The sequence below is a fragment of the Pseudophryne corroboree genome, assembly GCF_028390025.1.
Source record: "Pseudophryne corroboree isolate aPseCor3 chromosome 3 unlocalized genomic scaffold, aPseCor3.hap2 SUPER_3_unloc_17, whole genome shotgun sequence".
Lineage (NCBI taxonomy): Eukaryota > Metazoa > Chordata > Amphibia > Anura > Myobatrachidae > Pseudophryne > Pseudophryne corroboree.
In genome coordinates this window covers 1,794,930-1,809,977 of record NW_026967505.1, presented here as the reverse complement: position 1 = coordinate 1,809,977, position 15,048 = coordinate 1,794,930, and the positions used below count along the sequence as shown (strand labels likewise).

At 49.0% G+C, this 15,048-nt stretch overlaps 2 protein-coding genes across 2 annotated transcripts in view; one reads left to right on the top strand and one right to left on the bottom strand.

Annotated features, from left to right (window-relative positions):
- Positions 1 to 9,010, top strand: part of LOC134983533 (zinc finger protein 585A-like) — a 308,632-nt gene extending 299,622 nt beyond the window's left edge. Inside the window, exon 10 of the mRNA XM_063949191.1 lies at positions 7,192 to 9,010. Coding sequence (XP_063805261.1) covers positions 7,192 to 7,880 — 689 coding nt within the window. The 3' untranslated portion in view covers positions 7,881 to 9,010. The remainder of the gene's footprint in view (positions 1 to 7,191) is intronic.
- LOC134983541 (zinc finger protein 585A-like) overlaps positions 1 to 15,048 on the bottom strand; it is a 174,550-nt gene that overhangs the window by 97,077 nt on the left and 62,425 nt on the right. The window lies entirely within an intron of this gene.

The following is a 15,048-nucleotide window of genomic DNA, read 5'->3' as shown; positions in this document are numbered from 1 at the left end:
CTCTATGCCCCCTCCTGCAGCCAGTTTAGAACAGTGTGCCCTCAGGAGAGGATGCCACTCTGGTGCTCCAGAGGATTTTCTTCAGTTTATTTTAAACGTTGTTATTGTCGGTATGCTGTTTGGGCAACAGTATAACAGTATACCTGCACTGAGGGAGTTGGGGGAGTGGGGGCGGTTACCGGTCTCTTCAGGCGTCAGAGCCGCTTCCCCGCTGCAGGACCACCGTACTGAGAGGTTGTTGGTACCGCAGGGCATTGTGCATTAGCAAACGCAATCGCAGCACGTCGCACACCCCCTAACAATGCCGGGAGGTGAGAAGAGTGGTGAGTACAAACCGGGGGCCCCGCTAGGGGGGTCCCCCGGCTCTTGCTGCAGCGCGATCACAGGTGCGGCATGTGGATGCTCTACGGAAGGATACGCTATAGCCCCCTGTGTACACTGGCAGCGGTGGTGGAAACAGGGATTCATGTTACGTTTTACACCTGTTAGGAGACATTTGCCAGTATAAATGTATAGCTCTGCCGCCATTACAGGGGGCGGAGCTTCCTTAGAGCGGGACCAGTGGCGTTTTGGCGCCTTCCTCTGCTTACAGCTGCAGCAGGAAGGACACACAGCCCCTCCAGACACTCAGGACACACAGGAAACTGGTACAGGGGTGTAAATAAGGGGGAGAGACGCTATTATACACACTATAGTGTCCTGAAAAGGCTGTGGGTAAGGGTGGTTAGGGTTAGGCTGTGGGTAAGGGTGGTTAGGGTTAGGCTGTGGGTAAGGGGGGTTAGGGTTAGGCTGTGGGTAAGGGTGGTTAGGGTTAGGCTGTGGGTAAGGGTGGTTAGGGTTAGGCTGTGGGTAAGGGTGGTTAGGGTTAGGCTGTGGGTAAGGGTGGTTAGGGTTAGGCTGTGGGTAAGGGGGGTTAGGGTTAGGCTGTGGGTAAGGGGGGTTAGGGTTAGGCTGTGGGTAAGGGTGGTTAGGGTTAGGCTGTGGGTAAGGGTGGTTAGGGTTAGGCTGTGGGTAAGGGGGGTTAGGGTTAGGCTGTGGGTAAGGGTGGTTAGGGTTAGGCTGTGGGTAAGGGTGGTTAGGGTTAGGCTGTGGGTAAGGGGGGTTAGGGTTAGGCTGTGGGTAAGGGGGGTTAGGGTTAGGCTGTGGGTAAGGGTGGTTAGGGTTAGGCTGTGGGTAAGGGTGGTTAGGGTTAGGCTGTGGGTAAGGGGGGTTAGGGTTAGGCTGTGGGTAAGGGGGGTTAGGGTTAGGCTGTGGGTAAGGGGGGTTAGGGTTGGGCTGTGGGTAAGGGTGGTTAGGGTTGGGCTGTGGGTAAGGGGGGTTGGGTTAGGCTGTGGGTAAGTGGGGTTAGGGTTGGGCTGTGGGTAAGGGGGGCTAGGGTTGGGCTGTGGGTAAGGGGGGCTAGGGTTGGGCTGTGGGTAAGGGGGGTTAGGGTTAGGCTGTCGGTAAGGGGGGTTAGGGTTAGGCTGTGGGTAAGGGGGGTTAGGGTTAGGCTGTGGGTAAGGGGGGTTAGGTTTAGGCTGTGGGTAAGGGTGGTTAGGGTTAGGCTGTGGGTAAGGGGGGTTAGGTTTAGGCACTGCTGGGGGGAGGTTAGGGTTAGGTTGTGGGTAAGGGGGGTTAGGTTTAGGCTCTGCTGGGGGGAGGTTAGGGTTAGACTATGGGTAAGGGGGGTTAGGTTTAGGCACTGCTGGGGGGAGGTTAGGGTTAGGCTGTGGGTAAGGGGGGTTAGGTTTAGGCACTGCTGGGGGGAGGTTAGGGTTAGGCTGTGGGTAAGGGGCGTTAGGTTTAGGCACTGCTGGGGGTAGGTTAGGGTTAGGCTGTGGGTAAGGGGGGTTAGGTTTAGGCACTGCTGGGGGGAGGTTAGGGTTAGGCTGTGGGTAAGGGGGTTAGGTTTAGGCACTGCTGGGGGGAGGTTAGGGTTAGGCTGTGGGTAAGGAGGGTTAGGTTTAGGCACTGCTGGGGGGAGGTTAGGGTTAGGTTGTGGGTAAGTGGGGTTAGGTTTAGGCACTGCTGGGGGGAGGTTAGGGTTAGGCTGTGGGTAAGGGGGGTTAGGTTTAGGCACTGCTGGGGGGAGGTTAGGGTTAGGCTGTGGGTAAGGGGGTTAGGTTTAGGCACTGCTGGGGAGAGGTTAGGGTTAGGCTGTGAGTAAGGGGCGTTAGGTTTAGGCACTGCTGGGGGTAGGTTAGGGTTAGGCTGTGGGTAAGGGGGTTAGGTTTAGGCACTGCTTGGGGGAGGTTAGGTTTAGGCTGTGGGTAAGGGGCGTTAGGTTTAGGCACTGCTGGGGGGAAGTTAGGGTTAGGCTGTGGGTAAAGGGGGTTAGGGTTAGGCTGTGGGTAAGGGGGGATAGGGTTAGGCTGTGGGTAAGGGGGGATAGGGTTAGGCTGTGGGTAAGGGGGGATAGGGTTAGGCACTGCTGGGGGGAGGTTAGGGTTAGGCTGTGGGTAAGGGGGGTTAGGTTTAGGCATTGCTGGGGGGAGGTTATGGTTAGGCTGTGGGTAAGGGGGGTTAGGGTTAGGCACTGCTGGGGGGAGGTAAGGGTTAGGCAGTGGGTAAGGGGGTTAGGTGTCGGCAGTGCTGGGGGGAGGTTAGGGTTAGGCTGTGAGTGGGAGGGTTAGGTGTCGGCAGTGCTGCGATTGGGATGCCGGTGTGTCTTCTCATTTCTAGCCTTATATGATGTTGCCCGGGCTCAGATCACTTGTATAAATGCTTTTGACTGAAGAAGTAGCGGGTGCACCACAGGTAGCAGCAGTGCCTGCACAATTGATTCATGTTATAGTCTCATAGATCCTTAGCTTGGTCTATTTGTGAATGGCGCTGGGAATATCAGGGAAACTTACTGTAGTGGATGCCTGAAACAACCACTGAGGTCGGGCTACAAGCCCATGACACTCCCAGAAGACACACAAGGCATGCAAGGAAAGCCACCACCCAAGTTCAGCCACCCGCTCCTAGGCTACTTACCCTACCCCACAGCACTTACGCTGTCACCGGCGCTCACCTCCCGCCCGCAGCACAGCGTAGAGCAGCCGTAGAGCCGTCTTCATTCTCTGCCCGGCCCCCATGTGAATCCGCGGCTGCATGTGACCAGGAGGGGGAGGCACCACCAGAGGACTGGTAGTGGTAAGGCTCCACCTCCTCTTTACAGGCAGGAAGCGCAGTTAATTGAGAGCCATGAATTGGCTGCAGCGGAGCGCGTCCTCGGGGATCCACACGTTTTTGAAAAGTGAGTCCCCGTCCTCCGATCTGGGTAAAATACGCGCTATAGAGCGTATTTGCAAACACTGTGTATATGTGTGTGTGTGTATGTATGTGTATATATATATATATATATATATATATATATATGTATGTGTGTGTATATATATATATATATATATATATATATTTATTTATTTATTAAGCAATAATGTGGGTCATTCCGAGTTGTTTGCAAGCAGCTTTCGTTCGCTGCGCAGCGATCATGCAAAAAAATCGGCACTTCTGCGCATGCGTATGCGGTGCAATGCGCACGCACGGCGTTCTTTAACAACGATTGATGTAGTTTCACACAAGGTATAGCGACACTTTTCAGTCGCACTGCTGGCCGCAGAGTGATTGACAGGAAGAGGGCATTACTGGGTGTCAACTGACCGTTTTCGGGGAGTGTTCAAAAAAACGCAGGCGTGCCAGGAAAAGTGCAGGTGTAGCTGGCCGAACGCAGGGCGTGTTTGTGACATCAAAACAGGAACTGAACAGTCTGAAGTGATCGCAAGCTAAGACTGCACAAAAAAATATTGTAGCCGCGCTGCGTTCCTTTCGAACGCACTTCTGCTAAGCTAACATAAACTCCCAGAGAGTGGCGGCTTAGCGTTTGCACGGCTGCTAAAAACAGCTAGCGAATGAACAACTCGGAATGAGGGCCAATGTGTATAGTGTATTTGAATTGTATTTAAGGTGGAATGCACTTGTTTGTGTCCCAGGAGGGGGGAATCCATTACTGTGTAGGCCAGGCATGTCCAAACTGCTGCCCTCCAGCTGTTGAGAAACTACACATCCCAGCATGCCCTGACACAGCTTTAGCATTCTCTGACAGCAAAACTGTCAGGGCATGCTGGGATATGTAGTTTCACAACAGCTGGAGGGCCGCAATTTGGACATGCCTGGTGTAGGCTGTTGGATTCCCTCAGTACTTTTCCCCCAAAATGGAATGCCTTCCTCTCTAGCCTCCCACATGGAAGTATCATGAGGAGAGAGAGGAGCAGCTCAGCTTTAAAACAAGCTGAGTGGTTTTCTGGAGCTCCTTAGGGATCACCTTTGGTGGGCAGGAAAGCCTGACCTGGGATCTAGGCTGCCCATCTCTGGAGCCCAATTTTAGACTGAAGATGGTGAGCTGGGTACCCGGGCAGATTCCTGGAAGTAGTTTAGATGGGAAAACTTCCCCCAGCCTAGACTGAGCGTCACCAGGGTGGATACCAACCCTCCAGGATGGGACGGTCAAAGGAGAGCGACTACTCCCCACCGTCCGTAGAGGACAATGATAGCTGTGCATGTGGCCAAGGCATGCACATCACATGGGTAAACAATGATTGGTTGAGAACAGCACGGTGGACTTGCCCCCTGTGGTATGTGTATTGGCGTAAGATAAAAAGAAGAGGCCTGTTAGCCTCCAGAGGTATTATACTATTTTCACTCTGCTGTAAACATCTTGCTGTATTGCTGTTGCCACTAGCAATAGGGAACAGTCTTTTTTAAGACTGGGTGAATAAACATCTGCCTCAAGATGACCGCTTCATCTTGTGATCTGCAGTGCTATGCCAAACATAGTTCCGTTTTCCGGTTGTCCAGGGTGCACTCAGCGTCTCCAAGCTTCGCCTCCCGCCAGCTACTGTGTAGAGACCAAGTCCAGCGACTAGTGGTGATTCATCGACACCACACAGGTGTGGAAAGATAGCGTGTAGACACATACAGAGCAGTACCATGGTTCCAGACTCCATAGCGACAAGGATTCTGGTGGTGGCAGTGTAGTACCTGCCCATTACGCAGTGGGTGGAGTCAGTAATAGGCGGTTACTAATGGTAATTGGGAATCCCCTAATTGGCCAGATCCCGTGTGACCTAAACATCCATTCTGTGACTGGAGCAGGACGCAAGGCAGGGTGAGGGCTTTCGTACAGAACCATCCAGTCACAGAAATTGCTGGCATAGCGGTGGGATAATCCTAGGTGGCTTTTCGGTCACCTGATTGGAGAAGCCGAGTTAGGAGAGGAGTAACTGCACTGCAGGAGAACGCACAAGATGGCGGTCTTCAGTGGAATGTCAAAGGACGATCTGGAGATCGTGTATCAGGAGAAGGGTGTGGATATCCCTTTCAATGTGTCCAGAAGCATCATGAGGGCGGCACTCGTGAGCTTGGCGGAGTCCCGCTGGGCGGAGGTAGAGTACTAAGGGCGTTGGCATTGAAGAGGGCGGCCTACCAGTGGACCTTTGTACAGAACCGGTGAGACCCACAAGCCCCAGCCTCTCTATTAGCAGCAGCCATGTTTCATACCTAGCAGGGCCGGAGGTCCAACGTCCCAGGTGGGGCGACACGGATACCTTAGCAGATCGGCTAGTGGAATTTGGAGAAAGGGCAACGGAGCAAGAGTGCTTGATCATCACCTCACTTCCCAATATCACTGCCGGGCTCCGGTGACTGTGCGCAGCCTGTTCTGCCCCCAGCAGTAGCGGAAGAGCCAGTGCTCCCACCTGAGGCAAAAGTGCCTCCAAGTCAGCTATCCGGAGCGTGCAGGAAAGACTGGGCACACTTAGCTCCAGAATACAGCCCGTGGCTTCAGCTGCGTCACTAGGCTGCGGCAGTGAACGGTGCCCGGACTGAGCGGAGTGAGCGGCTTTAGGGCAGGAGAAGTGGGGGACTTAATAGATTGTTTCTTGCCTCCAGTGGTGGCCGACAGCTATCAGGTAGGGTAGATAAGAAGCCACGTAGTAATAAAAACTCCAGAAAGCATGTCTGGATGGACTCAGGCCCCTCTTATTTATTATTTTATATACTAACAGGGGTGACAGGTGTGGTACATCCCTGCAAAGGCAGATCCAATCTCTTTCTCATCAGACTCTGCTGTCTTCCCTGCAATCTCACTCAGATGTTCACTGCTGCCAGTAGCACACGTATGAGAAGCAGAAGTATGGCGGCAGCTGTATAGATCCTGATATGTAATTCTCTATATCATACTTACTGTACACACATCATCCTTATTACTATTGAGAGAATAGAGGTAAGACACTGATGATGGGGGGTGTAAAAGTGGATTATAACCTGGAAGATGATGATGATTACAGGGTATTATATGGTGTATTGCATGTAAGTTACCTTGTTCCACACGTACTCTGCTGTAGCAATATACCTTATATAAGGGTGAGTAACACATGTACAGGCTTATCAGCGTATGCGCACACACATAAAGGAATGCTACCTTACCAATGCTTCCAGGAGTAACGTTAGGAGACATTTCTCTGATCCATCAGCTCATATGACTGATGTTATTGTTCATCTAGAATCTCCAATTCATACGATATGTTCCCCATCCATTGTTTTACATTGGTGCTGACATAGGACTTAGCGAGTGACTACATCTCCATTTATACTTCATGGTTAGTTACAAGTACAAGAGAGAGAGATATCTAAGTCTTATTATAATATTACATTTGTTATTGTGTGTTCTCATTTTTGTATTTCCATAATGTATTTTATTTCCAGCAGATGGACACACAAGCAGGAATATCTCAGAAGGACGTCTAATGTTATCCCCGGATTGTGACATAAATGATAATGACAGTAGACAGGATTCTCCAGGAAATAATCCCATTACCCCAATTATACATCCAGCTCTATCAGCTGATCCCCCTGATCCTGGGAAATGTTCTCCTGATCACTCTGATATTGGTGCATCTGTTACAGCTCTGAAAGTAGATACAGTGTTTCCCTGTTCTATAGATGCCAAATGTTTTACACAGAACACAAAGCTTATTACCCATCAGCCAGCTAAGGCAGCTGAGAGGCAATTTCCATGTTCTGAGTGTGGGAAATGTTTTACATACAAATCAGCTCTTGTTAGACATCAGAGAAGTCACACAGGTGAGAGGCCATTTCCATGTTCTGACTGTGGAAAATGTTTTACTTGGAAATCATGTCTTGTTACACATCAGCAAAGTCACACAGGTGAGAAGCCATTTCCATGTTCTGAGTGTGGGAAATGTTTTGGCCGGAAATCACAACTTGTTATACATCAGAGAAGTCACACAGGTGAGAGGCTATTTCCATGTTCTGACTGTGGAAAATGTTTTACTTGGAGATCAAGTCTTGTTACACATCAGCAAAGTCACACAGGTGAGAAGCCATTTCCATGTTCTGAGTGTGGGAAATGTTTTGCCCGGAAATCACATCTTGTTATACATCAGAGAAGTCACACAGGTGAGAAGCCGTTTCCATGTTCTGAGTGTGGGAAATGTTTTGCAGACAAACCAGGGCTTGTTAGCCATCAGAGAAGTCACACAGGTGAGAAGCCATTTTCTTGCTCTGAGTGTGAGAAATGTTTTGCCCAGAAATCACAACTTGTTAGACATCAGCTAAGTCACACAGGTGAGAGGCCATTTCCATGTTCTGAGTGTGGGAAATGTTTTGCCCTGAAATCAGATCTTGTTAAACATCAGAGAAGTCACACAGGTGAGAAGCCATATTCTTGCTCTGAGTGTGGGAAATGTTTTACACAGAACTCATATCTTGTTATACATCACAGAAGTCACACAGGTGAGAAGCCATTTCCATGCTCTGAGTGTGGGAAATGTTTTAGCCAGAAATCACATCTTGTTACACACCAGAGAAATCACACAGGTGAGAAGCCATTTTAATCTTCTGGAGTATACTTATTATTGCCATGCGTTGTTCTTCAAGGTTCTTATCCTATGTCCTGTGCTTTTTGCAATATACATGCAACCACTGGGTGAAATAATCAGCTGTCATGCCCTCATCTACCACTGCCTACAGATGGTCTGTCTTTTGTTCTGGGTACTGAGAACCCAGTACCAATCCTAAATGTCTAGCTGAGCTCCAGGTGTGGGTGTTGCCAGCGGGCTGTGACTTAATCCAGGTGAAACAGGTCCTTATGCTAGCTCACCAACAAAGGACAGGGCTACAGCTCAGCTTTGTTACCAACCAGACTTACGCTTGGGGGTTCAGGTTTACATAATGCTGATCCTGTGCAGAATCTTGGTGTCCTGGATGGTAGAGTGACACTTAGACATCAGGTATCTGCCACAATCAGATCCTCATCTGAGGAACATAGTCAGACTCCAGCACTTATTTCCCTCAGAAGATCTACCTACAGTCATACATGCACTTGTATCATCACACATAGACTACTGCAATGTCCTCTACCTGGGTCTCCCAGCAAAAGAATTGCACCGCTTGTACAGAATGCAGCAGCCAGGCTGTTACCTAACCAGCCCGTTCCTGCCACATAACACCCATTCTCTACTCCCTTCACCGGCTGCCTGTAAGATGGTGACTCTGGGCCTAATTCAGGTTGGACTACAGTGTGTGATCCAAACGGAATTATTGAGAAAAACTTGCGGACGCATGCGCAGCGCCCGTCCTGCGTATGCACCTGCATTCTCTACAGGGGGCTGTAGGAAATGTGATTGCTTCTTGTTAAACAGGCAGAGGCGGTCACGGGGTGGGGGGTAAAGCTCCATTTCCAGTGAGAAGATGGAGCGTTACAAGTGCGGTGTTGCGAGAAAGGGAGGCGGACAAACGGTCATGTTCACTGTGGCTGCATGACATCACACGCAGCCATCGCAATCTAGAAGAACGCGGTGGGGATCCTGCAGGCACAGCTAAGCTGGCAGGATGCTTCACTAGTTTCTAAGATGAAGCAGAAATTGTGGAGAGATCGCAATTTCTGCTTCATAAAGGGGGGAGGCGCCGGTCCACGTACTAGGCTGCCTCGCCCTGCGATGGGCGGCCCCCAGCACGCTAGAAAAAAGATTGCTAATTAGCAGCTTCTGCCTCCTTACTGACTTACTGTAGGCCCCTATTACATAATCTTACTGACACTCCCAGCCCTACATGACCAGGGTCCATGTACCAGAAGCAGCTTCTGCCTCCTTACTGACTTACTGTAGGCCCCTATTACATAATCTTACTGACTCTTCCAGCCCTACATGCCCAGGGTCCATGTACCAGAAGCAGCTTCTGCCTCCTTACTGACTTACTGTAGGCCCCTATCACAGCATCTTACTGACTCTCCTAGCCCTACATGACCAGGGTCCATGTACCAGAAGCAGCTTCTGCCTCCTTACTGACTTACTGTAGGCCCCTATTACACAATCTTACTGACTCTCCCAGCCCTACATGACCAGGGTCCATGTACCAGAAGCAGCTTCTGCCTCCTTACTGACTTACTGTAGTCCCCTATTACACAATCTTACTGACTCTCCCAGCCCTACATGACCAGGGTCCATGTACCAGGAGCAGCTTCTGCCTCCTTACTGACTTACTGTAGTCCCCTATTACACAATCTTACTGACTCTCCCAGCCCTACATGACCAGGGTCCATGTACCAGAAGCAGCTTCTGCCTCCTTACTGACTTACTGTAGGCCCCTATTACACAATCTTACTGACTCTCCCAGCCCTACATGACCAGGGTCCATGTACCAGAAGCAGCTTCTGCCTCCTTACTGACTTACTGTAGGCCCCTATTACACAATCTTACTGACTCTCCCAGCCCTACATGACCAGGGTCCATGTACCAGAAGCAACTTCTGCTTCCTTACTGACTTACTGTAGGCCCCTATTACATAATCTTACTGACTCTCCCAGCCCTACATGACCAGGGTCCATGTACCAGAAGCAGCTTCTGCCTCCTTACTGACTTACTGTAGACCCCTATTACATAATCTTACTGACTCTCCCAGCCCTACATGACCAGGGTCCATGTACCAGAAGCAGCTTCTGCCTCCTTACTGACTTACTGTAGGCCCCTATTACATAATCTTACTGACTCTCCCAGCCCTACATGACCAGGGTCCATGTACCAGAAGCAGCTTCTGCCTCCTTACTGACTTACTGTAGACCCCTATTACACAATCTTACTGACTCTCCCAGCCCTACATGACCAGGGTCCATGTACCAGAAGCAGCTTCTGCCTCCTTACTGACTTACTGTAGGCCCCTATTACATAATCTTACTGACTCTCCCAGCCCTACATGACCAGGGTCCATGTACCAGAAGCAGCTTCTGCCTCCTTACTGACTTACTGTAGGCCCCTATTACACAATCTTACTGACTCTCCCAGCCCTACATGACCGGGGTCCATGTACCAGAAGCTGCTTCTGCCTCCTTACTGACTTACTGTAGGCCCCTATTACATAATCTTACTGACTCTCCCAGCCCTACATGACCAGGGTCCATGTACCAGAAGCAGCTTCTGCCTCCTTACTGACTTACTGTAGGCCCCTATTACACAATCTTACTGACTCTCCCAGCCCTACATGACCAGGGTCCATGTACCAGAAGCAGCTTCTGCCTCCTTATTGACTTACTGTAGGCCCCTATTACATAATCTTACTGACTCTCCCAGCCCTACATGACCAGGGTCCATGTACCAGAAGCAGCTTCTGCCTTCTTACTGACTTACTGTAGGCCCCTATTACATAATCTTACTGACTCTCCCAGCCCTACATGACCAGGGTCCATGTACCAGAAGCAGCTTCTGCCTCCTTACTGACTTACTGTAGTCCCCTATTACATAATCTTACTGACTCTCCCAGCCCTACATGACCAGGGTCCATGTACCAGAAGCAGCTTCTGCCTCCTTACTGACTTACTGTAGGCCCCTATTACACAATCTTACTGACTCTCCCAGCCCTACATGACCAGGGTCCATGTACCAGAAGCAGCTTCTGCCTCCTTACTGACTTACTGTAGGGCCCTATTACATAATCTTACTGACTCTCCCAGCCCTACATGACCAGGGTCCATGTACCAGAAGCAGCTTCTGCCTCCTTACTGACTTACTGTAGGCACCTATTACATAATCTTACTGACTCTCCCAGCCCTACATGACCAGGGTCTATGTACCAGAAGCAGCTTCTGCCTCCTTACTGACTTACTGTAGGCCCCTATTACATAATCTTACTGACTCTCCCAGCCCTACATGACCAGGGTCCATGTACCAGAAGCAGCTTCTGCCTCTTTACTGACTTACTGTAGTCCCCTATTACAGAATCTTACTGACTCCCAGCCCTACATGACCAGGGTCCATGTACCAGAAACAGCTTCTGCCTCCTTACTGACTTACTGTAGGCCCCTATTACATAATCTTACTGACTCTCCCAGCCCTACATGACCAGGGTCCATGTACCAGAAGCAGCTTCTGCCTCCGTACTGACTTACTGTAGGCCCCTATTACATAATCTTACTGACTCTCCCAGCCCTACATGACCAGGGTCCATGTACCAGAAGCAGCTTCTGCCTCTGTACTGCCCTGGTTACTTCCATCTGTTGATGAAGGACTGTTAGTACCATGGAGGGAGACAGGTGGGTGGCAGTAGTGGTGGGGAGATGGTGGATGGCAGTAGGGGGGGACAGGGTGGGTGGCAGTAATGGGGGGGAGATGTTGGTGGGAGACGGGGCGGGTGGCAGGTGTGGGGGGAGACAGGGCGTTGGCCGTAGTGGGGGAACACAGGGCAGATGGCAGTAGTGGGGGGAGACATTGTGGGTGGCAGTAGTGGGGGGAGACAGGGCAGATGGCCGCAGTGCAGTACCAGGGAATGCTGGAGGCAGTAAAGAGGTGTATGGGTCCTGCACAGAATCAGCTGATAATTAGACTTAATGATGATTATGCTTCCTTATTTCTAATGAATCCCTTGTATGTGTTACTGTTATTTGCTGTGTCAGCCTTTATGTGTGTTCTGTGTAATAATCCTGAAAGTAGTGCTGCTACCGATCTCATATCATTTGTAGTAACTTGGAAAAGATGAGATATGAGGTGCACTCTGGAAGCTTATAGGGGGTTACTCAGAGATGACCGCAGGTGTGATATCACGCAGCCCCTGGAAAATGGTCCCGGCCCGCCCGCTTTCGCCCCTCAGGGATGCCGCCACAATGTGTGTGTCTGCGCGGCTGCTGCGCATGTGCATTTCGCCACCACAAGCAAACTGCTGAGTAAAGTATTTTTTAAGTTTAAAATATAGACAAAAATATGTGAATTAAAGATATGAAATAAAGTAGTTTAAAATCAAAAGATTTCCGGTGTGATTTTGGCTGTGTCCGATTTTGACAAATCATTTGAATAGTGGGATGATATTACGGGAGGGAAGGGGGGGTCTCTTTCTGTGTAAAGAAAGTTTTATTTGTTAGTTTTAAATTAATTATGTCTGTTCAAATGTTGTTTTTTAACTTGTAGGTGAATTAGGGTTGTTGTATTTGGAAAAATAAACTTACCTGACCCTTGCCTGGAGATGTCCATGTATGAAGGTATGGGAGATACCTGCTGCAGTCCCTTCTACTTACATTTGGGAGGTCCGGTTGTTTTGAGGGAATTAGTAGCAAATAGTAAATTATACATTTGCTCCATAACGTCTCGCAGACACTCTGATTCTACACAAAATGACATTTGCATTAACAACCATTAATTAAACAAGAAAAAAAACTTTAAAAAAAAAACTTTATATATATATATAAAAAAATAGAAGAAAATCACCAATTCTGGTCTGGATTCAGTGACTCTATCATGAGAACAAGTGTCTTTTTAGCAAGGACTATACCAACAGTAACCAGGCGTATCCCACAGAATATCAGTGCTGCCACCATACATTGGGTATAGAAGATAAAGGGCAGATTTCTGAACAGTGCTTTTATAAGGAACATAAGAAGTGCATAGATCACAATGATCAGAAGTCCAGGACAATGAGGTCAAGAATCCAACACTGGTACTAATTACATATTTACATATTCATCACAGATAACGAAATGCATACCAACACGTTCAACAAACCAGTGGACGTCCGTAGCTTCATACTAACCTCCAGCTGCCACCACCCAAACTGGTTGAACAGTATCCCAGTAGGCCAATTCAAAAGACTCAGGAGGAACTGCTCCAGAGTCAGCGATTATGAGACACAAGGACAAGAACTAAGTTTAAAATTTAGAGAGAAACAGTACGATACAGAAAAGGTACAGACAGCATATACCATGGGTAAGGGAAATGATAGACCTCCCCCCTACAATACAAAAAGAGACCAGAACAGAAAACAGACAAAGAGATCCCTTTCATAACACAATACACAAAACAAGCAAATCAGATTAAAAAGATCATAAACAAACATTGGCCGATACTTCTAGATGACACACTAGCAGATATCATACCTCCAAAACCAAAAGTAGTGTTCCTGAAAGCACCAGACATTAAGAAGAAGCTGGTACACAGCCACGTACCACCAAAACACAAACTACTATAGATGGAACACATAAGAAGGGGACTTCTACCACTAAGGGACCTGCATGGGCTGCAACACAACAAAAGCTAGAAGCACCACACCTACCCAAACAGTAATGTCTGTTTCACATTCCACAACATTTAACACACAGGACAACTTACCATGCCACAGCAAGGGCATCATATATATGTTAGAATGTCCCTGTCCGCAACAATACATAGGAAGGTGTTAGGGTCTCCTGCCCTGTGCTGCCACGTCGTCATGGCAACCGGGAGACAAGTGCTAGTGGAGTAACCTGAGCGCAGCTGATACTCCGGTTCGGGTCTTTTGCTGTGCAGTGGTTATAGGCTCTGTGCACGGCAGGGGATCCGGTGCTGGTTTTTGTGCTCACAGTCTGTGAGGTCTGAGTGGGGCGTGGACAGCACCTGCTTTATAAGGCCTCTTTTCAGGGTAAGCAGATGCTGCTGAATCTTTGTTGGTTAGTCAGTTCATGAAAGTTAGCCAGTACTGTGTAGCTTTGTATTTGTTTGTTGCTTACTGCAAATAGGCCTGGGGATTTGGTATTACACTCTGCCAATCCAGACCTAGCAGTAAGACTGGAGTCAGTCGTTTAGCTTGCTGGGGTTCTGTTACTACTCTGTGAACTTAGCAAGTTTGCGGCTGTATTCTAAGACTTGCCTGTCTAATCCTGTCTCACTGTGCTAGGTGTCAGGGGTCAGTTTAGTGGCAGTAAGCTAAAACCTGTGCACTGCAAGTGAGAATTAGGATTGTGGAGACTCTCCTTGTGTCTATCATTCCATCTCTGACCAAGGAGTTTACTGCCACACCCGTTGGTAACCCTTTAGGGTTTTGCTGTTGCCCTTAGCAACAGCATTTCGGGTTCTCTACGTATTAAAACACAACATCTTGCTTTTTCCATCTGAGCAGTTCTAATACAAGGGAGATACCCAGTTCCTTAGCCTCTGGGCTTCTCTGTTCACTTTGTGTGTATTTTGTTACCCTATCACCTTCTGTGTACGTTATGTCATATTCCCCAGTTTGTCTGTGAGTCCATTTGTTTTGCATAACAGTTCAAACACCAGTACATTCCTGCAGACACTGGAGTGCATAACAGTTCTGACACCAGTACTTTCCTGCAGGCACTGGTGTGCATAACATATTCAGCAGCCTAATACTCCTGTTGAAATTTTGTGGGAATATGGAGCATACCCCTCAAAATACGTTGCAACAGGTGGTCGATCAGGTGCAGGTCCTGACTCGACAATTTAATGATTTGTCCATTAAAATGCACACCTCCCAGGCTGCTGGCGGAGCTCCCGCAGCAGCAGCACCTGCAGGGGTTAAGGAGCCGAAAGTAAATCTCCCGGATCGTTTTTCTGGAGATCGCTCGCAGTTCTTTTGTTTCAAGGAGAGCTGCAAGCTATACTTCCGGCTTAGGCCTCAGTCTTCTGGGTCGGAGATTCAGCGGGTGGGCATAGTGATTTCCTTGCTACAAGGAGACCCACAGGTCTGGGCATATGGGTTGCAGCCTGACTGTCCGTCGCTTAAAAGTGTTGATGCTTTTTTTACGGCACTGGG